Genomic DNA, 27,749 nt, shown 5'->3' with positions numbered 1-27,749 from the left:
GCCCTTGGGAGAGGCTGTAACCTGAGACTTGCCATCCAGGGATGAAGCCCTCGGGCTTCAACTTTGACCCCAGGGGGTGGGGCTTGGGATTTGGCCCTGGGGCGATGGGGCTTCAGCTTTGGCCCCAGGCCCCAGCAAGTCTAATGCCAGCCCTGGCAACCCCATTAAAACGGAGTAGTGACCCACTTTGGGGTCCCAACCCACAATTTGAGAACTGCTGGGTTAGATGATTGGTTCTATTTTTGTCTGATGTGGACTTCATGACATCTAGATTGTTGTTGTGGTGTAAGAATGCCAACTGTCTAATCGCACAAACCCAGACAGCCTTGCCCCTCACTTCCTCTGAGGCCCTGCTCACTTCATCTCTTCCCATCCCATCTTTCACTGGGCTGAGGCAGGGGATTGGGGTTCAAGAGGGAGTGCAGGGGGTGGGGCTGAGGAGTTTGCAGTGTGGGAGGGGGCTCTGCTCTGAGCCTGGAGCAGGGGGTTAGGGTGCAGGAGGGTGTGCGGGGTGTGGGCTTCGGGAGGGAGTTTGGGTGTGGGAGGGGGCTCAGAGCTGGGGCAAGGGGTTGGGGTGCGGGCTCCAGCTGGGCAGCACGTACCTCAGGTGGCTCCCGGAAGCGTTCGGTCAGGCTGCAGCTCTGTGCGCTGCCCCTGCCTGCAGGTACCGCCCCTGCAGCTCCCATTGGCTGGGAAGCTCGGCCAATGGGAGTTTTGGAGGCAGCACACAGAAACTCCCCTGGCCATCTCTGCGCCTAGGATGTGCTGGTCGCTTCCAGGAGCCGCATGGCGCCAGGGCAGATAGGGAGCCTTCCTTAGCCCCGCTGCGCCGCCGACTGGACTTTTAGTGGCCTATTAAAATCTCCCAGATTGCTTTCAATAGCCACCGGGAGCTTGAGGCCGATTCCAGGAAACTCCTAGCCACTCTGGGAGGGTTGGCAACCCTAGGTGGTGTGGTCTATCTTTGAAGATCATTTGACATAGAAAGTAGGTGCCTAAATCCTTATTCCATCAGACTACTGTTACAGCTGTTCTCCAAAGTCTGAAGTATCTTCTAGCATGCTTTTGGATGCAGTTAAAGGCTTATTTTGAACTCTAAATCTGCTGGGTGCCATTACAAACTGATACGTGTTTTTTTTTCATGTGCCTTAAGAAATCTAGCTATTACTCTAGGCACACTTTTCAAATTTTTAAGAAAAGAAAACCCAGCAAATTCTAAAAGCAGCAGATAACTTTTGTTTTGTAGGAAGATAAGTTATTTCTTTAATAGAAGGACCCAGTTCTGTGTCTCTCTAACTTTTAAGAGCTGTTTCTTGGTGGTTGCAGATGGCTGTTTAAAAGAGTGTTTATTTAGATGCTCATTCCTTCTCCTTCCACTCCCTGGCCTCATCTGCAATGGGTACACCAAATGTGTGTTTTCTCTCTTGCTCAAAGATACCTTACCCCTACTAAAGGTTTCTCTAGTCTTTTCAAGGTGTCATATCAATAAAAAGATGCTGCCAAGGTCTGGGCCCCTTCCTTTCACTCGGATATCTATGATGAGACGGTGGTATTTGTTTGAACTCTTACCATCTAGCTCTAATAGATGTTGTGCTTGGGGGAGTCCCACTTAATACTGAGCCAGATTTTGTTTCCTAAAGACACATATCCAAAGCCTGTCCTCTGCTTCTTTCTACCCAGAGACCTTCTGCTGGTACCTTCATGACCATTAAGTGTAGTTAAAAACAGCTACCACTTCTTGCATTGTTGGGCAGGTCTGATGTGAGGGGAGTAAAAAGAATCATAATTTGACCTTGAGAGCATGTTGTTGCTTGAAGAGACTGATGCTGATAACTTTTGATAGTGAGTTAGATGTCCAGTTTTTGCCAACATAGGTGAATGCTTGGTGCCATGCAAGGGAGAGTGCCTGTAGACAAGCCATGTAAAGCAATCATGCTTGTCCTTTGGATCATTTGTATGAAAGGTAGCAGCTTGTCATTTTTTCCTCTTATAGTGTTAAAGGACAGAGATAGTAAAGATTCAATATTCATGTTATTAGATAAAATTACATAGCTTAGCAAGAGTCTTACACTCTATTGCTTTCCATCTTGCTTTAGCATTCTTAAAGACCAAATATTGTTAAAATAACAAATCGGTGTTCTCAAGTTAAAAAAAAATGTCTAACAATATTTTTTGCCACTTGAGTGCTGATTAATTATTAATACAGTTCATAATATTCTAAAATAGAACTGGAGTACTTGCCACAAGTACTTCTGTTCTTGCGGATACAGACAAACACAGCTGTTGCTCTGAAACCTAAAATAGAACTAATGTCCATCACTAGCTCAAATTCTGTTAGATCACACCTTCCTCACACTTAGTTGTACCTATAACGTAAGAACACTAGGTAATGGATTTAGACAACCAGTAAAAATTAGAAATTGAAGAAATATGTCAACAGATCTTGTACTGTACTCACTTTTATTTGAATCAGCATTTTCTGGGTGAATTATTTAAAAAATACCCCAAACTTGGAAAGTCTACCTAAAGCAAAATTTCCCAACCTACAAATGAGATACACCACTTAGTTTGTAAAGCCCTGAGTAACTAGATAGCCTTGCTGTTTTACACATGTAACAATCCTCAACACCTGTATAAGGTTAAAAGATGGAGATAATACCTACTTACACACAAGGGAAACTGCAGTTATCTCACTGGCCTGATTCCACTGCCTATTGAAGATTGTGACAAACATATTCCTGATTTCAATGGAGTCAGTCTTTGGCCCTAAGTGACTTGGCCATGACCACAAAGGGAGTAAAGGTTAGAACTACTTAGCGCCTGGATCCAGGCTTATAGAACAACTATAGAGGTAATTGGGGAACAATTTAGAGGCACTTATTGCAAGCTTACTGTAGTCTCACAGTTGGATGCAGTGGGTTAGATTACATGATTCAAGAAAGTCCCTTTGCACCCTATCAATTGAGATTCATGTTAAAACTGTGAAATTTGTTCTAATCATATTATGGCAATTATTTTACATTTAACTTATTTCTTTCTCCAGAATAGGGCCACTTTCAAATTTGATCCTGCAGATGAGGAGAAAAGAAAGGTAAGCAAAACAAACCTTTCTACTTGTGCATGCCCCCTTTCAGGCAGTCTTTCCTTTGCTCTGTGTTTACAGTCCGCTACCACTGAGGTGACACAACCGGCTGTAGTTTGTCACGCTTATGATATGCATGTTTTGCCTTGCTGTGCTTTCGGAAAAAGAAACTTAGAGTTCCAGAAGACCTGATAAAGAAAAATAACAAAAGAGCCAAGTAATCTTGTTGGCGGTTCTGATTAGGAAAAAAAACGAAGGGATCACTAACTCAACTGAGCAGGTAGAAGCAAATGGAATTCCCCATTCTTGGAAGATTTGGGTTAGTAGACAATTTTCCATTTCCCATTCGTCAAACAAGACATTTGCCTACTTAGTGAGTACACAATACCATTTTTCTCTCCCAGGAAGTGAAGAGCTGTCAGACTGTGCTTCTGAATACACCATTCTGAAAGTTTTGTGGCTTCTTGAATAAGATAGTCTGATCTCAGCCTCTGTCTGTATAATATGTGACTGTAAAATTGTCCATGAGAACTTGGATTGAAGAGTCCTTGATGACAAGCAGAAAGGTTTGCAAGCTAATCTCACTACTCTCAATTCTAGTATGTTTATGTGAATCACAGATTCTAGATGTGACCAGACGCCATGAGGACACAAGTAATATGTGCAACCCAGCCTATTTTGGATAAATCAGTTATCAGAGCTTCGGACATGACTGGAGAAGCAAATGGAATTCCCACACATATATTTCCCTTTATCATCTATCATTCTATCAAGGCTCCAGGATTTGATCTGGAATCAGTACTTTTAATGACAAATCATGGAGTGTTGGTTTCTAAGCTGGCTTGATCCATGCTTGAAATGGTCCGACACACAATCTGGCGAATAGGCTTACAAAGGTATATGAATCAAAAGTTTGAAACTTTCTTATTCTAGGCAGAGAGTAAGTACAGATGTGAAGGATACAATTGTTTTATTTGAAATATGTTCAATAGAAAGAATGCTCTCACTGCTACTCAATCTAGAATTCATCAGAGTTCTCCTGTAGATCGGGACAGATCCAGATTTTACTTCATGTTGATCCCCAAACCCAGGGATGAAAATAAATTAATCACTTTACTTGCCACTGCAATGACTTGCATTTGTGACTTCCCCTTTACAAGCCAGTTGTCCAGATAAAAGTAAATGTGCAATGCTTGTATGCATAAATGAACTGCTAGCCCTGGCAGGCGCTTCATAAACACCCACAGTGTCAATGACATTCTGAAAGGAAGTGCCAGAATGGATAACTCCCTAGAGCCATAAAGCTTGGCATTTGTGAGTACACTTGCACCATCAAAAAAAATGTCCTGTAAGTTGAGGGTAATGAATTAATCCATGGTATTTAGTGCTGGGATAATTGAAGCGAGAGTTACCATGCAGAACTTGGTGTGTGGAATATATTTGACGTTCCTGAGATCTAAAACTGAATGCCAGACACTTTTTTTTTTTTTTTTTGGTATGAGGAAATAAAGAAAATAGAAGCCCTTCCAATGTACTAATTCTAATGCTCCTAACTTGATGAGGTCATCTTTCGTCTGGCATGTGGCATTCTCATGAGACTAGTCCCTGAAAAGGAACTGGGAAGTGGGGCAGGAAGGAAGAAAAGGTTTGAGATTGAATGGCATAACAATCCTTGCCTCCTTAAAGGACCCATCGATCTGTGGTGAATGGCATCCAAGCCTGCAGGAAAAAAGATAGACAGGAATTAGTGTGACGTAAAAGGGCATAGATCTTTGTAGATTAGTACAAGATCCTTGACAGTTGCGTCGAATCTGATGTCTCTGTGCCTGATCCAACTGAGTAGTACAGGAGAGGGTAATTGAGCTGACTTCTTTTAATATGTAGATCTTTCTTTAAATTGTTCAGAAGGCCTCTGTTGTTGAAAATATGAAAAAAGAATATTGAGCTTTCCTATATCTGGAGATGGAAGACTGAGGACAAAATTCCTTGGTTTTGGAGTTCTATAAAACAAGGCTTTGGAGCTGTGCTCCGGCTCCAGGCAAAAACCTGCAGCTCCATCAATGTTATAACTGAACTGAACAGATTCTGACCATTTCAATAGCAAGTCTTCAATTGCTGGTTGAACTTCTTTTGGTAAAACTAAGGCAGATAACCATGACGAGTGTCGCATTACAATACCTGTAACCATTGAACGAGCACCAGAATCAGCAGCATCTAATGCCGTTTGAAGAGAAATTTTAGCAATAAACTGTCCTTCAGAAATAGCTTTAAATTAATCTCTACGCTCTGAGGATAATTTGTCCTTAAAATCTGAGTCTATCCCATTGCAGTTATCATGTCCTGATAACTTGCTATCCTGGCTTGTAAAGATGTTGAATACATTTTCTTTCTGAAAAAATGTAGTTTGAGGGGGTTTTTTCTCCTTGGGAGTAGATTTTTCCAGTGTGTTGCTTTCTCATCTGGCAGCATCATCGCTGGTTGTTGCTGCAGAGAATAAGTATAAAAATACTCAAATTTTCTGAATGGCATCTGATATCTCTCACCATCATGAAGTGGTGAAAGTAGCTGAATGGAGGCACGGGTAGCCCAGATATCTTTTGGTGAATCCAATATCTCTTCATTATAGGTGTTGCAACTTTGACTTGGGCTGCCGATTATAGAATATCAAATAATTTATATGCTTTTTCCTGAACTATATCCAAATGAACTGTGTGTACACTATATGCTTCAAGAACAGAAGTACTTGTGGCACCTTAGAGACTAACAAATTTGTGAGCCAGGCTGCCAGTGCCGGGTGCCCATGGTGTGTCTGTCCAGCGAGTGCCACCCGCTCTACAACTAGGTGAAGACGGGGCAGATCGCCAAGTGTGCGCTGCCCTGCCACAATCCCTACTTCAGCCCAGATGAGCATGCCTTCACCGCCTTTTGGATCGGCCTGTGGTCTATGCTCTGCTTCCTCTCCACCTTCGCCACAGTCTCCACCTTCCCCATTGACATGGAGCGGTTCAAGTACTCGGAGCACCTGTCCTTTTTGCCAATACTGACTAACATGGCTGCTACTCTGAAATTATATGCTTCAGTAATTCCTGAAAAGTTTTTAAATCTCCAGCTGAAAGTGGAGTAGCCTGTGCAATGATTTCATCAGGTAAGAAAGAAGAATCAGGTATAGGATCAGATTGATTGTTCCGATGAGCAGGTATTTCATCATCACTTTAAAATTTGTTGTTCCTTTGGGTCTTGAACTAGACAAGGAAAATTATTAGAATTGAGAGTCTGTAAACTGTGAGTCACAAATAGATCCCGTATATTGTGGGAGAACTTGCTCCTGAAATTATGAGTATTGAGGCCATATGTGAAAGAGATGTGGCCAGTTCAGAGGAAACCAAGGTGCATAGTGAGAATGAGCATCCTTAGATGTAATAGGAAGCTGCTTCTCATTATTTTCTCTGTTGATATTTCTTTTTAATGGAAGACTCCTATCAGAGGCTGCAGAGGATTTGGTGTCGTTGGCTGAAGAAAACTCTGAAGCAGGAACCATGACAGTAGACTGAAAAATAAAAGTGGGACTTGCATCCTTAATTTTATTGAAGTGTTGTTTCAAAGAAGTTTTCGTAACTGGTACCCTTGTTTGTTTTTGTGGAGAAGATGTGGAAGGTACTTGAACCAGGGAAATCTCCAAGACTGGTGATTCAGATTCTGAAGTGATCTTGAGGTTTGGTGAAAAGACACACAGAATTACTTGGAACTGCAAAGTTATTTGTAAAAGACATCTTCACTGGGGATGTTGCAGATGTCTCTTCCCTCATTGAATATCCCTCAGTAGTTGAAACCTTTGGTGCAGAGGCAGGACTTGACTGAAGTTGCCAGTGCCAACAGAGGAGGCACTGCAGAGAATTGTCTTGAGCACTCCAATGCCAAGCAGGATGATGATGATGCAATTGGTGACAGAGGAGTAAGTTTAGATGACCTTTAGAACTCTTCTTCCCTTAAGCTCTTTTTGTAGAGGAGGCAGACATCTGCATTGACTCTCTGCTGTGGCGTAGTACTGAGGATTCCAGTCCCGCTCCTTTCCCATGGGTAGTAGCAGTTCCTTTTGAAAACCCCATTCATGCTCGGCACAGGTAATAATGCATTCTTTGAAAAGCTCAGCTGGTCTCAAACTGTGGGTCGGGACCCCAAAGTGGGTTGCAGCCTTGTCTCAGTGAGGTTGCCAGGGCTGGCGTTAAACTTGCTGGAGTCCGAGGCTGAAGCCGAAGCCTGAGGGCTTCACCCCTGGGCTGTGGGGCCAAGGCTTCGGCTTATGCCCTGGGCAGCAGGACTCAAGTTACAGCCCCCTCTCCCGGGGCTGAAGCCCTCGGGCTTCGGCCCCTTCTGCCCAGGGCAGCAAGACTCTGGCTTTGGGCTCAGGGTGGCAGGGCTCAGGCTTTGGTGTGTCCCCTGCTGCACTCTCCTTTTTTTTCCCCCCTGATCTGCCACTAACTGAAACAGTAATAAGTAACCAACTATAAACAAACTGTTAACTTCCAGCCTAAATACTCTGTAACAAGAATAATACAGATGGACACTGTTGTTCCAACTCATTACCTAAAGCAGTTCAAAGGAACTGAATGGGGGTCGAGGTTGCTGTACCCTTTATTCCCTGGGGATGGGGGGGGGAGGGGGATGGAGGGAGCACATGCATGACCCCTATTGGGCATTGCTAGAGAAAACATTCTGAACTGCTATTCTGGGGGATGTGGACACCATAAGTGGGTGCAGTTATTCAAAGAACCAGTTGCCATGTGAAGTTATTTGAAGAACAAGAACATTCAAGAAAATTAGGGCCTGGTCTACACTAGGATCTTAAATCGAATTTAGCAGCGTTAATTCGAACTAATCGCTCAACCGTCCACACCAGGAAGCCATTTAATTCGAACTAGGGGGCTCCTTAGTTCGAATTTGGTACTCCACCCCGACAGGTGGAGTAACGCTAAATTCGCACTTGCTAGCTCGAATTAGGCTAGGTGTGGATGCAAATCGAACTTAGTAGCTCCAGGAGCTATCCCACAGTGCACCACTCTGTTGACGCTCTGGACAGCAGTCCGAGCTTGGATGTTCTGAGCAGCCACACAGGAAATGACCCGGGAAAATTTGAAATCCTTTTCCTGTCTGGACAGTTAGAATCTCATTTCTTGCTTTGACATCGGGGCGAGCTCCGCGGCACCTGCAACGATGCAGAGCTCTCCAGCAGAGGAGTCAGCCCAATGCAAGAATAGAAAGAGATCCCCAGCATGGACAGACCGGGAAGTCCAGGATCTGATCGCTGTGTGGGGCGAGGAGTCTGTGCTGTCGGAGCTGCGCTCCAACAAGCGTAATGCAAAGACCTTCGAGAAGGTCTCCCAAGCCATGACACAGAAAGGATACAGCCGGGATGCGATGCAGTGCCGCGTGAAAGTCAAGGACCTGAGGCAAGGCTATCAAAAAGTCAGAGCGGCAAACGGACGCTCCGGAGCACAGCCCCAGACATGCCGCTTCTACGAGGCACTGCATGCCATTCTCGGTGGGTCTGCCACCACTGTCCCACCAGTGACTGTGGACTCAGTGGATGGCATAGTGAGCCAGGACAGTTCCTACTCGATGTTCGCCGATGGGCAAGACGACGAAGGGTCCGTGGAGGAAGGCGCAGGCGACAGCGAACACAATGCCCCTTTCCCTGACAGCCAGGATCTCTTCATCACCCTCACAGAGATCCCCTACCAACCCTCACCGGCCGTGAACCCGGACTCAGAGTCAGGGGAAGGATCAGGCGGTAAGTCGTATAAACAAGAAAATATTTATTTGCTCGAAAACATGTATACCAAAAATATAAATTCTATCTATAAATACTATATCTAAAAGTTTTTAAAGGGAAACTAAACGAACAGTAGGTCTACACAGATTGGGATGGAACAATAGTCCTCCATGGACAATTCCACAAATGCTTCAAACAGTTCCTCAAATACCCTCCGCAGGAGGTTTCGAGGAAGAGGTGCCTTATTTGGTCCTCCGGTGAAGCTCACTCTTCCACGCCACGACATCCTCAGATACAGGGGAACCATCGCCTCTACCAGCATGGCCGCGTAGGGTCCCGGTCGGTGAAGTGCTTCCCTTAACATCCTTTCTTTCTGCACTCGAGAGACACGCCTCAGGGTAATCTCGTTACTGAAGTGCTGCATCTAATTAGGGCAATTAGCGAATAGTTACTGTTCTTAATGGTTTACTTATACTTTGCATAACAAAGCCCCGCGCTTAGCAGCCACGTGCTGTAGGCCACACAGGAAAAGCATACATTGATCTTTCCCCTGCAGTGTCGGGAGTGGCTGCAAAAGGGTCATAGTATCTGATTTCCAGATTGCCTTTAGCACGACGGCACAGCTATCCGTTAACTGATAAGCATAATGTACTGTAAGGCTTACCAGGACTCTCTGCTAGAGGGATTCTGCTATCTCTCCCGACTTCTCCGCTCTCCTGTGCAATGGCGCAGCCAATCAGAGCGTAGGCCAAAATGTTGTGCTTCTCTGGAGACCACGTGACACTTGTTGTCCGGTACGGTCTTCTTCATAGAAATTGACTAGATGGTGTTCACTGTTCGCCAAAATGTATCTGTACAAGGAAATCACTAACTTTCCCCATCACACAGCTTCGGCTCCTTCCCGGACTGCCCCGGCATCCCCCTCGCAGAGACTGGCAATGATTAGACGGCGAAAGAAGAAGACTAGGGACGACATGTTCGCTGAACTGATGGCCTGCTCCCGAGCAGAGGCTGCAGAGCAGAAACACTGGAGGGAGACCCTATGTGAGCAGCATCGCACACTCATGGAACGTGAGGATAGGTGGCGGCAGGAAGACCAGCAGACCACCCAAACGCTGCTTGGTCTCATGAAGGAACAAACGGACACGCTTCGTCGCCTTGTTGATGTCCTGCAGGACCGCAGGCTGGAGGACAGGGCCCCCCTGCAGTGTCTCTGCAATCGCCCTCCCCAGCCAAGAAGTCCTGGCCCCCCTCACCCAAAAGTACAAGACGGAGGGGTGGTAGAGGCCGTGAGAACTGTCACTGAACCAGAGCAGAGCGGCCGTGTACCCCGCACTTCTCACGTTAGAAATTTGTAGAAGTGCTTCCCTTATAGGCTCAGCCAGTCCCAAATCCAAGGTTCATCCCCCCACTGTTTATTAGATTAATAAAAGATGTTTGCTGTTAATCACTGTTTCCGTCATGTCTTTCCTGTCAGAGGATTTTTCGGTGTATGGGGTGGACAGGGGTTTCATACTTGCACGGTATAGCCTACAGTACCAGGGTACAGACTTGGGGAAAGGATCAACTGCGGGGCACACACACACTGCAGTCAGTAGGCACCAGGGTCATTCTGTGTTGTGTATGCTGCCCCTGATCATTTCATAATGTGTATGCTTGTCCAGGGTCCTAGCGCCTGCCACGCCATTACTGTGAAGGCAGGCTGCCCTTACGATGCACTTGCAACGGATCCACGAGCCTATCCGCTGCCCTGAGCCCCAACAAGAGCCCTCATCCACGGACAGATAGTCACCCTTCTCCCACACCCATCACCCCTTCCCACGCAGAAACCCGCAGCCCACTGCCGTCATCCAAACCCCTATGCAAAGAAGGCACCACTCGCCCCTTCCTGCAAACCCTCCCCTTCATGCAGAACCACTGTCATCCGTCCCCCACCCCAGAGACCTATGTAGGAGCAGGAGGATGTCAGTCCTCTATGGAGGAAGCGGTCTGTACGTCAGTGCACACCATGCCCAGCACAGTATGCGTCCATGTCTCAACACCAGAACAGAAATGCAAAGTAAAAGAAAGATTTATTAATAATGAGTGTAACAATTAATTTGCTTAAAAACGTGCTTTGGAAGTGGGGGAAACTTGGAGAACGCGGCATGTAGCCGCAGATCCAAATCGACACAAACTGACACAGGCCCAGGGTCAGTTTCTCTTGAAAGCAAGTGGAGAGTCATAGGTTACCCTGCTCTCCGAGGAAACTTGCTTTCAAAGCCTCCCGGATACAGAGCGCTTCCCGCTGGGATATTCTCTCGGCACGGGTGTCTGGCTGAGCGTAAACTGCAGCCAGGCGATTTGCCTCAACCTCCCATCCGGACAAAAAGGCCTCGCCCTTGCTCTCACACAGATTGTGCAGCACACAGCATGCAGCAATAACTACGGGGATATTCTTTTCGCTGATGTCCGAGCGAGTGAGTAAGCTCCGCCATCTCCCCTTGAGACGTCCGAAAGCACACTCCACCACCATTCTGCACTTGCTCAGCCGGTAGTTGAAGAGTTCCTTCTCTCTGTCCAGGGCGCCTGTATAGGGCTTCATGAGCCAGGGCATTAGCGGGTAGGCTGGTCCCCGAGGATCACTGTAGGCATCTGCACATCCCCAACCGTTATTTTGTGGTCCGGGAAGAAAGTACCTGCCTGGAGGAGTCTAAAGAGACCAGAGCTCCTGAACACACGCGCGTCATGAACCTTGCCCGCCCACCCGACGTTGATGTTGGTAAAACGTCCCCTATGGTCCACCAGTCCTTGCAGCACCATAGAAAAGTAGCCCTTTCGGTTAATGTAATCGCTGGCCTGGTGGGCCGGTGCCAGGATAGGGATGTGAGTCCCATCTATAGCCCCACCGCAGTTTGGGAATCCCATCGCGACGAAGCCATCTATGATGTCCTGGATGTTTCCCAGGGTCACCACCTTTGAGAGCAGTTGCTCAACGATTGCGTGGGCTACTTGCATCACAGCAACCCCCACGGTAGATTTGCCCACGCCAAAGTGGTTCGCTACTGACCGGTAGCTGTCTGGCGTGGCAAGTTTCCAGAGGGCTATGGCCACTCGCTTCTGCACACTCAGGGCTGCTCGCATCCGGGTGTCCTGGCGCTTCAGGGCAGGGGACAGCAAGTCACACAGTTCAAGGAAAGTGCCCTTACGCATCCTGAAGTTTCGCAGCCACTCTGTGTCATCCCAGACCTGCAGCACTATGCGGTCCCACCAGTCCGTGCTTGTTTCCCGGGCCCAGAATCTCCGTTCCACAGCATGAACTTGACCCATTGCCACCATGATCTCCACTGCCCGGCGTACCCTGCTTTCTGAGAGGTCTGCGCCACTCTCCTCACCGCGCTGCCGGAGCCTCCTCGCCCGATTTCTCAGCAGCTGACTGTTGCAGAGGTGGACGATAAGGTGCGAGGAGTTGACAACGGCCATAAGTGCAGCGATGATCGCAGCGGGCTCCATGCTCGCAGTGCTGTGGCGTCCGCGCTGTCACTGACCAGAAAAGTGCGCAAACAGATTTCCCGCCGGCGCTTTCAGGGAGGGAGGGCGTTTGTGAGTGACGGTTGAATGATGACAGTTACCCAAAACCACCCTCGACACATTTTTCCCCCAGCAGGCATTGCGAGCTCTACCCAGCATTCCAATGGGCAGCGGGGAGTGCGGGAACTGTGGGATAGCTTCCCACAGTGCACCGCTTCCAAAGTCGACGCTGGCCCCGTGAATGTGGACTCAGAAATTCGAATTAGTGTATTTAGTATGGATACACAAATTCGACTTCATAAGGTCGAATCCACAAATTCGAACTAAGTTGATTCGAAATAGTCTTGTAGTGTAGACAAGGCCTAGGATTATCTAGACCAGGGGTTCTCAAACTTCATTGCATTGTGACCCCCTTCTGACAAGAGAAATTACTACATGACCCCAGGGCGGGGGGGTGAAGCCTGAGCCTCACTGCCCAGCATGGAGGGCCAAAGCAGAAGCCCAAGGGCTTCAGCCCCAGGCAGGGGGCCTATAACTTGAGGCCCACCACCGGGCTGTGGGGCTTGGGCTTCAGCCCTAGGACCCAGCAAGTCTAATGCCAGCCCTGGCAAACCCATTAAAATAAGGTCCCGACCCACAGTTTGAGAACCACTGAGCTAGACCACTTATACAGGAACAATCTGTCTTCATGAGTCAAGCGCAGAAATGGATTCCAAGGTAATATGTGAATTTACCCAATACACAAAAGCTAGAAAAAAGTATTTTTAGTATCAATATATGGGCATGTTTGAGGGTACAGTGGGTTTAATATCCAACATACTTCCAGTGAAAACTAGATATGGTACCTGAAGATGTTAGTTTCTAACTATCAAAGTAGTTAATATATATTGCCATCTTAATCATAGTTCTAAATTATATAAATAAAAATCTTAACAAAAACAAAATGGCTAAGATGACTTGACATAGCTATGAATAAATAATAGTTCTATTGAAAATGTTTTAAATATATTATGTTACTACTATGTACACTGACATTCTATGCCTCTATATAAACCCAACTAAAAATAAAGAACTTTAAATAATGCACAAGTCCCTCTATATATTAGTTCTCGAATTCCCTTCCTGTTGACTTGGCTTCTGTTCCATGCTCACAGTAATTTTCTGGTGGTGTCTCGCCTTCCTTCGTTCTTGACATCTTATTCAACACCCTTCCTATAAACTGCAAAACTTGTTTCCAGCTGTTCATCTAAAAACTCCTAAATTGTAAGGATTCCAATATTCTTTGTTACTTGTGGTAGCACTGCATGGGTTTGACACTGTAACCTGTAGTCCTGTGGAAGGGGTTAAGTGTATTAAGTGATCGCATATTCAAATATAAGCATCAGTGTTCTTGGCACCAAAATACAAACATACTTGCAGTTATTTGAATTGATTATCCAACTGTTCAGCTCATATAACTTTGTGTGTGTAACTGGATCATGTCTTTAAGTTTTTTAATGTGCTTTGTTGGCATCATGCTATATGCTGCAGGGTTGTCCGATTGCTTTACAGCTTTTTTTTTTGCAGTCCGTTCTCCTTACTACTACACTGCTTTAAGCAAAATGGTGTTTACTCAGGGCCATTATTTAAGATTTTCTGTCAGAGAACCATCTTTGAATCCTCTTAACAGACAAGGTCTTGAAAGCTTTTGAAGGGAACATAATCTTTAAACTTAGGGCTGGTCTACACTAATGCTGTAAGTCGACCTAAATTACATAACTGAAGTCGACCTAACTTAGGTCAACTTATAGGGTGTCTACACCGTGCTATGTCGACAGGAGATGCTCTCCCACTGACTTACCTTCTGCCTCTTGGGAAGGTAGAGATCACCTCTATGGGAGAACGTTCTGCCATCGACTTAGCTTGTCTCACCAGACCCATCAAATCAACGCCGCTGCATTGATCACAGCAGTGCTGATTTATCAGGAAGTATAGACAAGCCCTTAATGTTGTAAACATGACCACAGTGAGGCATGATTGGGCTCACTGATTTAATATGCAAATTCCTTAGTATGTATTTGAAGTATTTTTGCTGTCTCCATGAATCTTTTCTCCCTCTCCCTCCAGTCTAGGCGGGGTGTGTGTGTGTGTGTGCGCACATGATTGGAGACCTTATGAACTAGGGCTTCTAGGAGCAAAGTTTCCTTGGAAATCAAGCTTCTGGAAAACATGCACTCACTACTTTCAGTTGTGGCCATTAACTTAAACTGAAAAAATCATAATTTGCCTTCATGTTTTGTGATCTTTGGACTTTGTCCTACAAAGTCTTGTGAGTAGTCCTTATGCTAAGTGATTACCCTTGAGGAAGGCTCGGCAGGATTGGACCCTTTATTTGTATATATTTTCTTTCTTCTGTATGCAGAGTTTAAAAGGTGACCTGGCGGATTGGGGGGGATAGGCACTGCATTTTCATTGGCTAAGCTGTTGAAGGTGCATTGCATGACAAGTGGATAAAAATCAGTTGAGAGATTTGGAAATACTATATGTACATATTTTTCCACAGTGGGGTCCATCTGTCTAAAAAAAATAATAGAAACATGATAGCTTGCTTTTTTTAAAGTTTTCAGCTGTTTTTCTTGCCTTTTTTCTTGAAATCATCCCAAGCGCGCACGATTTTTTTTAACAATAAAATATATAGACTATCAAACAAGAATGGCATAGAAACATGGGACTCATCTGAGTCAATTTGGTTTTATTAACTCTTTAAAATCTAATCATTACTGCACTCTGATGTATATCGCTATCTTATAGTACTTGGGAGTTAGAGGCACTTGACTTCATCTCTTGAAGTGTACTCAGTGCATACTGATATTGCAGAATTACACATACTTGTGAATGGAAATAAAAAAATAAAGCACATCTATAAGGCTCTTACAATATCTGCTTAAAGGATGATCGGACCCCGAGGTAATGCCACACCTCAATTTAAAAAAAAAAAAAGCAATGTTAGCATAACCGAACTTAAAATGAAAATTTTATTTTTCTGGGATCATGTCTTACCTGTTGTGCCTAAGTATTATAGGACCCTCCAGCCAGAGGATGACTTTACAGTCTCCTAGTGGCTGCAGAACCTAGGCCTGCAGTCTCTTCCTGAACCATGTTTTTCTTGTGTGGGGCAGTGAACTGAATCAGGCTGGAATTGTAGAATCATTCTATTGAATATTTCAGTAAAACAAATAACCAGCCTGATAACCTAGTGTTGTTCTTAACTTGTAGTGGACCTGGAACCCTCTCATGAGGTAGCAATCTAATTTTTTTGTTGTTGTTGTTGACAGTGACATTTTTTAAAGTTTGGGAAATGGCGGCATTTTTGTTACTAGAGCTGTGGTTTCCTAATATGTTGTGATATTTCTCTATCAGTGACTTTTCACAGCCAGAAGTAGTTTATAAGCTTAACAATACTTTTGCTGTAACAAAGGAAGTAAATTTGTCCAAGATACTAAGGAAAACTGTTTATATTAAAAGGGAAAAAATTGAGCTTAAATAATCAAGGAGCAGCAGCCAAATGCAAAAAGAGCTCCAATAAGTTAGTTTATTGTGGTCCCAAAACTTCAGCAGGGGAGTAATTTCTATTTTTCTCTTGATTCTTTTATGATCAGCTGTTTAAACTTTGGTAGCATTGTTTCTCTAACCATGGATTTCTCTCTTCCTTTGCTTTACTTTTTTTGTGCCTTATCAGCTGACTCTTGTATGTGATGGTTTAGTAGCATTTAATTTTTTCTACATGATTATCACATTTGTGTAAAAACAAAACAACCCCCCCCCACACACACACCTCTTTAAACCATAACCCCTGTGTGTCCTTAACCCTTGCTGTCATTCACTCCATGGTAGAAATGACCCTGTCTCTCTCTCGCTCTGCATTTTAATTCTAAATTTTTTTTTCTTGCTTCTCCATCTCTAGGCTCCCTATCTCCCCCTACTTTGTTAGAACTATTGCCTGCACAGCCTCCAGACAGTAGTACCTCCCCTTCCTCTGTCGTCTTTGTGTGCCAGCCCCACGTGGCCTGTCAGGTCCCCAGGTCACTGCAGAGTCTTGCCCTCTCTGCTGTCTGGGGGGCAGGGGTGGGTCATTGCAAGCAGGGTGGGGAAGAACCGTCATTTCAGTGTGCTTTGGGGCTATAAATGTGCCACTAGCACCTGCCAACTACCTGTTAACACAATCCACTCTAACCACACACTCCCATGAATCTACTAACTTTGCCAACAGCTCAGCAGTTCTATATTCTGTTCAGCATCTTCCATTTCAGAACCAACATGAGTTTTACTTTAATTCAGAGTGTAGTTAATTCTCAGAAGCTCTCAAGAAATCTACAATGCTGTATCTCTATAGCAGTAGTTCTCAACCAGGGGTATGTGTACCCCAGGGGTATGCAGAGGTCTTCCAGGGGGTACATCAACTCCTCTATAAATTTGCCTAGTTTTACAACAGGCTACATAAAAAGCTCTAGCAAAGTCAGTACAAACTATAATTTCATACAGACAATGACTCGTTTATACTGCTGTATATACTAAACACTGAAATGTAAGTACAATATTTATATTCCAATTGATTTATTTTATAATTGTATGGTAAAAATGAGTGAGCAATTTTTCAGTAATAGTGGCTATGACACTTTTGTATTTTTGTCTTATTTTTGTAAGCGAGTAGTCTTTAAATGAGGTGAAACTTGGGATACACGAGATAAATCAGACTCCTGCAAAGGGGTACAGATGTCTGGAAAGATTGAGAGCCACTGCTCTAGGTATACACTATGATTGACTTACTTATATGGAAGCTGGCACCATTGAGAAAACATACAAGAAAATACAAAAAAAATAGGTGTACATGAAGAACTCATGCTGACTGAATTAGTTGCTGCCACAACACTTAAGACATAATGCTCCGTGTAAGTGGATTTACAGAAATAAACTGAAACTATTGTTAAACATTTTAAAAACAACAAGAAGTTGGGGCCTCTGTATTCTGTGACTCTGCAACCACAGAATTTGCTGTGAACGCTAGCCACTGTTACAAAATTGTGCTCCAGAATCTAAGCTTTCATGTATCATTTTTGACAGTGTTATGAAAATAACTTGCACTGAAAAGAAACCAATGCAGTACTGACATCTTGAGAATACACTGAGCTTGAAATAGTACGTGTAAAAAGCATTCACTTTCTCACTCAGCCCAATAGTTGCTTCACTCTAAAACCTAATGCCATAAAATGCTGATCATTTTAGCAGAAATAGCCAGCTATTCCACTTATACAGCAATCCCAAACAACCTTGTTTGGTGTTGAAATCCCTAGCTGTCTCCTAGTTGATTGCCAAAAACTCCTAACTTCTTTCTTTGACAAATTCTATAATCCATTATGCATGGTCAATGCAAAACGGGGGGACATATATAGAATGAGGGCTACTGTACTTATTTCACTGTTCATCTTTATTTTTAATTCACTAGCCTGTCCCCCATCATACCCCCTTTAAAATAACTTTTTATGGGCCCTAGTTTTGCATCTGTTTTGTGTGTGGGAGCTCCTATTGACTTCATTAACATTCTACCCTCTGAGCAGCTGCTAAAGTAGATTGTATTAAATAAATTAAAAACTTGCCCATCTCATGAACCCCCTACTGAGAGCTTAATTAAAATCAACTGAGAATTTAAAACTATGAAAAACCTTGGTTAGAAGACACAATGAACTACAGAGACTTAAGCCAGTCCAGGAGAAGGCAGAATGACTTTATGCCAGTTACCATTTATTCAAGTGACTGGGAACATCATGTGCTCTGGCACATAATCTCTGAGGCCAAAGATGCGGGTGCTGCCAGTGCTCTCATACTATAAAGCACATGAAACTTCATAGCAAACCTGTGATGTGACTGATTTCCTCACCATCACTGCTCTCGCCCTCCCCTTTCCAAAAACCAATGTGGACCATGATTTAACTATTTGAGGCCTTTTTAAAATGGGACATTTTCTTTTTTTTTTTTTTTTTAAAAAGAAAAAAAAAGCCATAACTGTGTAGAATTGTTAAGAATATTTTTTTAAAGGAGGTGGATGTTCCATCACTCTCCCGAGTCAAATCCTCTGCCTCCACAATGCTGCATTAAAATCATGAAGCTTTACAATTGAGCCAATATCGATTTAGCTTTAAAGCAGAAGACCTGACCCTTGAGGTTACTGATAATCTAGATTAAAAATTCAACAAAGGCATATGGCTAAGTATGAGTTTGGGAGTTTTTCACACAACCTACCAGGACCCTGAACTGCATTCCTTGGGCACTCTGAACTTCCATTGAAATTGGTGGAATTTAGGATGTGCAAAAGAATGCAGGGTCAGTCCCAACTGCATTGCTTATCAGAGGCAAGATAAGTGAAGATGGTTTAAAAACACACTACTTTAGGGTAATATTTAATTACTACTTTTTGCTGGATTTTCCTGCATTTTTGACAGTCTCTGCTCTGGTACAGGAAAATAGGATCCGCATGCAGTTCAGAGCGACATAGTTGTAGAGGCAAATTATTTTCTTTAATCTCTTATTAAAGAGGAATAATATATAGATGTGTTTATTTGAAAAGGGTGCTTCTATATGCTTTAGGCCCCTTTGACATAACTCAAAAATGCAAGTAGATCAAATATAAGAGAACCTAGCAAACTTTGGAAGTAGATACTTATTTTTAGCAAAACTCTTACTGTTAACCCTTAAATTTCAGTTAGTTCCTATAACTGTAAACCATCCATAGTCACGCTGTTCTACTCGGTAGGCTAGTCATGTTCAGCTACTGGTTTCTATATTGCAGTAATGGTAAGTATATTTTTCAAGTTCCTGATATTATCCAAATGGAAAGAGTGATTCACTAAGGGGAACAACAAAAAAGCCCGATCCCCATGTGGCTCATTACGTTTTTTTTGTTCTTAGCATGATTGTAAACTAGCTACAACAAAGCAAACTGAGTTTGCATAGATCAGAAAATGCCGGTAGTGAGGGGAAAGTTGGAGAGGGAATGCATTGAATGGATCAGCAACATGCTGGGAGATGTGCTATAGCAGGGCTAGTGGAGCCTAGCTGATGTGTGGGGAGTGGGCTAGCGGGTATTCAGATTGTGTGACATAATATATACAACTGCCTAAATGACTACTTACATATATTTTTCCTATTTGAAAAACTAGGAAATTCAATGGCAAACTGTTAATGCAGAGGTAAGGTTGCTGGTAGTCTCTCCTTGCAGAACATTGAGTTGAGCAAAGCTCAAATTTCTGAAAGCCAGGAAATGCACAGTTTGGGTTGCCCATGCAACCGTAACTCTGCCATCTTTCAGCAATGCCCCAATATGTCTTGTTAACACCCAGACACTTGCTCTGTCAGTCCCACAGTTGCTGAAATTGCTGTTCACCTCTTTTTGCAACCCATTTATTCTCATCCACGGGATTCCATTTACCACTATTAAAGAACAAAAAGGAAAAAAAAATTACCCACTTGGTTATCTCAGAGACCACCTCTCCTACAACAATGTTTCACAGTGTCAGTTTAGATCAATAAAGCAGTCTTTCTGCCACTGTGGATTACAGTACTGTGTCAGCAGAGACAGAACTTTCTTGATTGAATCACTCTAGCAGAAAAAGGGTCAATTTATTCTGTTCCTGCTACTAGCAAGTTTCTGTTTGTGTAGTCCCCAGTGCTGCCCACTCTTGCTTGTCTGGATTATTTATCAAAATATAGCAGATTCAGTAACTGCTCCTTCTGATTTATAAGCAAAGATAATTATACAGAAAACTTTTTAATTACATTAAAATATTCGTGAAAAGTCAGTTGTGCTGTAGAGGTTGATTTGACCATTACTTCCGAACTATGATCATTTTTGTTTTTGTTAAAAACTTGAAGGGTGAGATCTTCAAAGTCTTCAGCATTGGCCAACTTTTCCCACTGAAGTCAGAGTTTTATCACTAACCTCAGTGAAAGCAGTTAGGCCGATGTTGAGTGCTTTTGAAAATCGCACTCTTAAGCTTCCTTTTTTGTATGTCTTGCTGATTTCTCGATATTTCATAGGCATGGTTTAACAATACTAAGTATTTCAGAGAGAATAAAATTCTGTGTTTTAGTGACTGTCTATTTTGGTGTACATGACGTAAATATAACCCCATCTGTGCTGATCAAAAATGATTTCCAGATATTCTTTTAGAGGCAAAGAATGCCGCAAACTGGTAGGTCTTTAAACCAAAACATTCCAAGTGTACTAAGTAGCTATGTGTGATAGTCAATAACTAATTTGTCTCACGTTTTGATTATAATATCATATGCTTTCCTGTTTAACAACTTGGTGTATCACACAGCATTGTACCACAGTTTGACCTGCCTAATTTAGTTGAATAATACGTTGTTTCAGCATGACTCTTCATTCCCTTAATCGTTACTGTAACGAAACTCCCTCTAGTGCATCATCTTTATCTCTCGGTCTGGGTGATGAGCATTAATTTTAGTGCTGAAAAATCCAATTCCTGTGACATTTCCTTAAAGTAGGAAACTGTTACAATATATTAGTATTCATAAGAAACTGAAGTGTGTGTGTACATGGCATATATTTCTGGTCATAAACTGATTCATACTGTACCAGTAAAGTGTTTTTTATTGCCACTTATGTGGGAAGACTTTCATAACTAGACTCGTGACTCTGCCACCCGTGAGTAAGGTTGTCATCCTGAGTTTGTGGCAATAAAAAATTTATGGAGCCCTGTTCCATCATGCAGTCTCTTCTATTCTGTCTTTCCTCTCTCTTGATTGATTTGTCTGAGTTTGTAGAAAATAATCAGAATAGTGTGTTTAAATCTTTCTGTAAGTGAAATGTTGTTTTTCTGACCTTCTGATTCTTAAATCACTTGCTGTTTAGAAAAATACAATGCAAATTAACTGCCTGTAACATAGAATACTATACTTATCTTTTGATCACTGGACAATCTTTAAGTGTCTTGATCAGGATGGCCTATCACTATGTTTTGCAGGTATTATTGAAACTCTCCTAGCTATGACTGCGTATTCATTACCTTGTTACTAAAAGTCTACATTTCACTGTCTCATCTTGCTAGTTTTAATATGCCCTCTTTTGTCTGTTAGCATACAGACCATTAAATACCAGTTTGAGTTTCCCTCAACTTTGACTCTGTCTGGGTCATTAAATCTCAAATAAGGGAGGTGTATGCACATGAAAAAACTATTTAGCTACAAGCTTAGCGGGAGAGGTATGTAGTATATTCCAAATGTTTAAGACTACAAAAACAGTATGATTTCTTTTTTTAAACTAAAAATATAATGGTCTATTATAAGGACCTCTCTGCTTCCGTAAAAGTAACCAAAGTCTTGCTGTGACACAATAGGATTAATGTGTAGAACCCAGGTATTGGTGAAACTGCACCTTGCTTGTGACTGGGAGATGTGCTGTCATCTCTAGCTGTATCTATTTATTTTGGTTGTATGTATAAGAAAAACCTTTAATGATATTCTCTGAATGTTTTTGTAGTACACCTCTACCCCAATATAACAGGACCGGATAGAATGCAGTAAAGCAGCACTTTGGGGGGTGGGTCTGCACGCTCCGGTGGATCAGCGCGTCAGCATGTCTGGCTCTGACATGGTGCTCTGAGCAGCGTGTTAAGGGTGCCAGGCCAGGGATAAGGGGCAGATGGTCTCGGGGGATGGTCGGGACAGGGAATGGGGGTGGTGGATGGTTTGGGGAACAGGGGCATTGGATAGGGCGTGGGAGTCCTGGGGGGTGATTAGGGATGGGGGGGGCCTCTGGAGGGGGTAGTCGGGACAAGGAGTGGGGGGGTTGAATGGATTGGGGGTTCTGAGGGGTCAGTCGGGGTGGGAAGTAGATGGAGGTCAGATGGGGGTGGGGCAAGGCTGCTTGGAGAGGCACAGCCTTCCCAAAAGGCAAAAAAAAGGCAAAAAAAAAATTTGCCCACCCCTGCATTAGACGTTCTCATCCCTCACGCCTATTTTAATCTCGTTTCTAAATTGTGTGCAGTATAGACTAAGCTTAAGTTGTCTCACTAGTTGTATTTTGGAAACATTGTAACTCTGCGCTGACATTTTCTAAACAATTAAAAAAAAATGTTAGCATTAATACAATGTTAAAATACCATTGACGTGATGGCAAATAGTTCACAGCCATGGAAATGAAAGGCATGGACAGCCAAAGAAAAATTGGAAGCTTTGGACAGACAGAAATCAGGAATGAGCCAAGCGAAGGTCTCAAAAGAACTAGGAGTGGGGGAATCAACATTAAGAGGGTGGATCAAAGATGAGGAAAAATTATGATCAATGCTAGTTGAACTGGATGAAAATGAAGGCCTGGAAAGGAAGTGCCTAAAAACTGACCAGGGTAACCAACTAGATAGAGCACTATTTACGTGGTTTACCCAAGAATGTGCTGACAGCACGCCAATTTCTGGTGACATTATAAGGAAACAAGTGGAGAAATTGAAGAAGGATTTCGATTTTAGACTCTTGGGCGAGGACGTTTCTGGACATCAAGGTAACAAATTTAAAGCTAGCAGTGGATGGCCTAATCATTTTAAAAAACGTCATGGCATTTGCCAAGTTGCAATTTCAGGAGAGATGTGCTCCGCAGATATAAAAGCTTGCAACAAATACCCACTAAAGTTACAAGAGATCATCATTGAGGGTGGCTATGCTCTGGAGCAAATCTGTAACGCTGATGAAACCGGCTTATGTTACCGTATGCTGCCAGATAGAACACTTGCTTCTAGGACTGAAGACCAAAAGGCCTAAGGTTTTAAGGTGATGATAGAGAGAGTGACAATACTTTTCTGCGTGAATAAAACTGGTTCACATAAACTTAAACCTCTGTGCATAGGCAGATCCAGATCACCTAGGGCTTTCCACTATAAGAATATGGATTCGCTTTCATTCATTTATTGCCTTTCAAAAAATGCCTGGATGATATGGGATATTTTCGAGGAATGGTTTAAGAAACATTTTGTATCAGCTGTCCGGAGCCACCTACGCAGACAAAACCTGAAGCCAAAGGCATTTCTCCTACTTGACAACTGTCCCTCCCACCCCCCAGTTGAGACCTTAACCAGCAAAGATGGGAAGATAAAGGTGAGCTACCTTCCTAAGAACACGACGTCCAAAATACAGTCCCTCAATCAAGGCATTATAGCCACATTTAAAATGAACTATCATAAAGCCTTAGTAAAGAAAATTGTTGAGGACAACAGTAGCATAATAGATGTAATCAAGAAATTGAATTTGCTGGATATATTTAACTTAGGCAAGATAGCCTGGCTAGGAATCACTCCGTCAATGATAGAGAAATGTTGGCATCATGGTCTCAAAAGTGCTTTTGTCACTGAAAGCGACGACAGCCAAGATGAGGAAGAAGATGAAGATGAGAACAACTTTGAAGGTTTTATGGAAGAAGGAGGCAGAAGGAGTCTACATGGAACTTATGGCTCAAAGTAGGATAGCTGATCAAGAGTGGATGGAGGTGGATGCTATGTGTCCAACCTATGAACGACTTACAGATGTAGATATAATTCATAATGTTGCCCCTCAACCACCTGGTGCCTCAGAAAATGTGTCTAACCCTGAGGATGGTGACGAAGAACCCTCAGAGCTACCGCCCAAAGCTGCTGATGCAGTTGTAGGGTTAGAGATTGGTTTTAAGTGGCTAGAAAGCCAGGATGTGGATAGACTGCAAATACTGCAGTTAAAATCCATAACTGACCTGGCAAAGAAGGCGGCTTGCAGTAGGATGAAGCAACAAAGTATAACAAGTTTTTTCTTAAATTAAAGAAATGTTACGGGGTACATCTTAAATAAGAGAGCATCTTGTACCCCCAAAAAAGGTATTTACCATGTTATCAATGTCTCTAAAACTTGATTACTTTACCTTTTTTAGCTTCATTTTAACCTTTTCTATAAGTAAAAACTCCCATCTCCAAAATGTTTTCAAACTATTTAATAGTTAACAGTTCATATTACTTAACAATCTAGGTATAAAATACAGTAGTTGGCTAAGTGATAAAGTGGCCCATGCTCCTATTTGCTAAAATACCAAAATCCTTTTTTACAACAACTTGTAAGGATGTGTAATTAAAAGCATTGTCTGATATTTTATGTGAATTTTGCATTTTCCTAATCATTACACGCAGACCAAACCTAGCCCACGTGGTTGCATTTAGCAGTTTAGTACCTGTGTTGTTAATACTGTATCTTTTAAGTAAACTTATAAAATAAGTGTTGTAATTAAAGGAAGGAGATACAGTTTAACCATTGTAGAACAGATTTATTTACTGCATACACTGTGTTAGTTCTAACAAAAATGATTTGCTGACTATTAATAATGGAAATGCTTGAGGCCAAAGCAAGTTCAATATAACGCAGTTTCACCTATAACGCGGTAAGATTTTTTTGGCTCCCAAGGACCGCGTTATATCAGGGTAGAGGTGTAGTTCATATTTTGAAAAGCTAATAATAACCTAAATAAAATAAGACCAAAAGCAAGTTCCTTGAAGAAAGTGGCTGAAGTTTTATGATTTGATTGATGGCAGTAGTAAGATTTTTGCATTCAAAATTTACAATGATTAAAATTTTGTGGGTTGTTTTTGTATGTGTCCACAGAAACTGTGTGAAGGAATATTAAACATCCTCGAAAAAGACACCAAAACATCATGTCAAGTTGCCTGTCTCGAAGCCCTTCGGATTCTCTCCAGAGATAAGAAGGTTTTAGTGCCTGTGACAACAAAGGAAAACATGCAGATCCTGATGAGGCTGGCAAAGCTAGACATGACAGAAGACTCTTTGGAGGATGTGTCCAATTTCCCTGTTATAGTGGAAGCTTTAAAATGCCTCTGTAACATAGTTTTTAATAGTGCCATTGCACAAAAGCTCAGTTTGGAACTGAACCTTGCAGCTATGCTTTGCAATCTACTGAAAAAATGCAAGGACCAACAGTTTGTTGATGACATTAAATGTTTTGATTTGCGCCTTCTCTTCCTCCTGTCACTTCTGCACACAGATATTAGATCACAGTTGCATCATGAGCTACAAGGGTTGCAGGTTTTGACTCAAGCCTTGGAAAGTTCATTTAGCATAAGATGGACAGACAAGTACAAAGCTGCTGAAGAGCATGATGGATCTCCTTTATCACTGCAAGAAACAGATTGTGCCATTGAGGCACTCAAAGCTCTCTTTAATGTGACACTCGACAGTTGGAATGTCCACAGTGAGGTAAGGTCCGAGCTGAAATTCTTTAATCGGGCTTATTTTGTCTGCAAGAACCATAGCCACCACATAGGTACATTGGAGAAGCAGTTGCCCAGTCATCAGAGCAGGTCATTCCCTTGTTTAGGACAGTACTTAAAAGTTAAGCATATGCTTAAGTGCCCGTCTGAACTAAGGCCTCAAAAAGGTGATGAATCCTTAATGTTAGGAAGACGCTTTGAGGTCCTCAGAGGAAAGTAGCTATACAGTGGAGGTTGGATGGTTGGTATAATACTTTTTTTTTTAAAGTTTTTAAATATAAATTCAAATATGCAGTTGAATGTCTAATGAGAATGAGGCTGGATGAGAGCTTGAGGTTTCCAAAGGAAAATAAGCACTAGTTAAGCACATTAAAATATATATTGTTGGTTAGGATAACTTTTTCTTTAAATGTGTGTTGTCAGATGACCATCTCTCTGGATTACAGCCAGCAATTGTTAGGGCTGTGGAACAATGACTTGATTTGTTTTTCTCTGGGCACAATTACAAACAGAGCACCTTTTTTGAAGAAGTAATTCTGTTTGTTCGAGGGAAAGAGGTGTTTTTTTTCCCTAAGGATGTTAAATGATGAGAAGCAATACATGCACCTTGTTGGTGTAATTTTTAAATAGGATTTACCTTTTCTTTTTATGAATATCAAACCAGTTGCCTCGAGAGAGAGCCTACGGCACCTGGAATATGACACATCAGCCTTCCTCGTCCTCCCCTCTTTTTTTTTTTGTTGTTAACCCCACTCATGTCACAGCCTAAAATTATATTGTAAGTTCTTTGGAATCAAGCACTGTAAATATGATTACAACTGCTAAGTCTAGTGTAAATACCTTCTCTTTATAGTAATTTTGCCAGTATAGTTAAACCTCTAAACAAATGTCTTATTTATCAAGCAGAGATTCTTTTGTGTAAGGTCAGTGTGTTAGACTAACCTACAGAGAGGTTAACGATCCTAAGAACATGAGAGCTTGGATATGAATTACTCACCTGGGAATGTGGGGCTTGAAAAGAGTTTTGAAATTAACAATTCAGTTACATTTTTCTTCAGGGCCTCATAATTTTGGGAAATGTGTAAGTCCCAAAATAGAAAAGCTTAGGTCTAAATGTCACAGTAGATAGTGTAGTCTTCATATGGCTGGATAGTCCAAAAGAAAGCGAGGGACTTCTGTCTTGCTTTTGCTTTTGACTTACAACCTCAATACCTTAAAGAAGGTCTCTATCTTGACGTGAGAAGATGCCTTACCTTTGCTTAGACAAACAATAGCATTAAATGTGTGTGCTCAGGGGTGGAAAATATGACCTCCTGAGTGTGTGAAAAAAGTTGGGTGAAAAGAAATGACTTTATTTCCCTCACACAGAATTACCTGGTCATAAAATCAAAGGTTTTAAACTGTAGACTCAAGCCATGTTATGTTTTTACTTCATGGGTAGCAACTCCTTCTTCTGAAACCTAAGTCTTGATGCTGATTAAATTCTACTTTTCCATCTAAGGATTTCCAGTAGCATTAGATGAATGTTCTGTCTCCTGACCAAGGGACTGCAAAGGGAAATGTGGCTATGTAACATCCTTTGCTTACTGCACGTAAAGCAACTACCTCTCATGGCCCTGGGCTCCTTGCTTAAAAATATCTAAAACATGCAGGCTTAATGTGAGGTGTCATCTAAGACCTGATCATACTGGAATTGGTTGACTTGCAGGGAACTGCAGCTATCACAAAATGGGGGTGTCTATTATAATTTTGATCACCAGATCTTTCAATATATTTTCAAGACAGGATAGACCACATACTCCTGGGTCTTGCCCATCTGTTAAAATGTAGAGCAGAATTCACTGGAACTATTGCTTGCCCTGATAAGATTAATTTGTAGCCTTAAGCCTTTTTCCCTGTCCAATGTTTCTTGGTTTTCAAAGTAGCCTAAAATAATAGTGACTTGGGCAGCAAGTTGGGCTTCCCATGTTTTTTGAAAGGAGAGTAGCCCTTCACTGTCGTCTTCCTTGAGAACATAAAGATTGAAGTTCAATATGGTATCTCCTAGCAGTCACAGTGCACTAATATCTGCTCCTGTATCTTTTTAGCTAGGCAGTCT

At 42.6% G+C, this 27,749-nt stretch overlaps 1 protein-coding gene across 1 annotated transcript in view; it reads left to right on the top strand.

Annotated features, from left to right (window-relative positions):
• RIC8B (RIC8 guanine nucleotide exchange factor B) overlaps positions 1–27,749 on the top strand; it is a 59,484-nt gene that overhangs the window by 2,335 nt on the left and 29,400 nt on the right. Inside the window, exons 2-3 of the mRNA XM_044987318.1 lie at positions 3,044–3,091; positions 25,029–25,637. Coding sequence (XP_044843253.1) covers positions 3,044–3,091; positions 25,029–25,637 — 657 coding nt within the window. The remainder of the gene's footprint in view (positions 1–3,043; positions 3,092–25,028; positions 25,638–27,749) is intronic.

The sequence above is a fragment of the Mauremys mutica genome, chromosome 1, assembly GCF_020497125.1.
Source record: "Mauremys mutica isolate MM-2020 ecotype Southern chromosome 1, ASM2049712v1, whole genome shotgun sequence".
NCBI classification, from domain to species: Eukaryota; Metazoa; Chordata; order Testudines; family Geoemydidae; genus Mauremys; species Mauremys mutica.
Note: the sequence above shows the minus strand (reverse complement) of the source record. Positions and strands in the feature narration are given on the sequence as shown.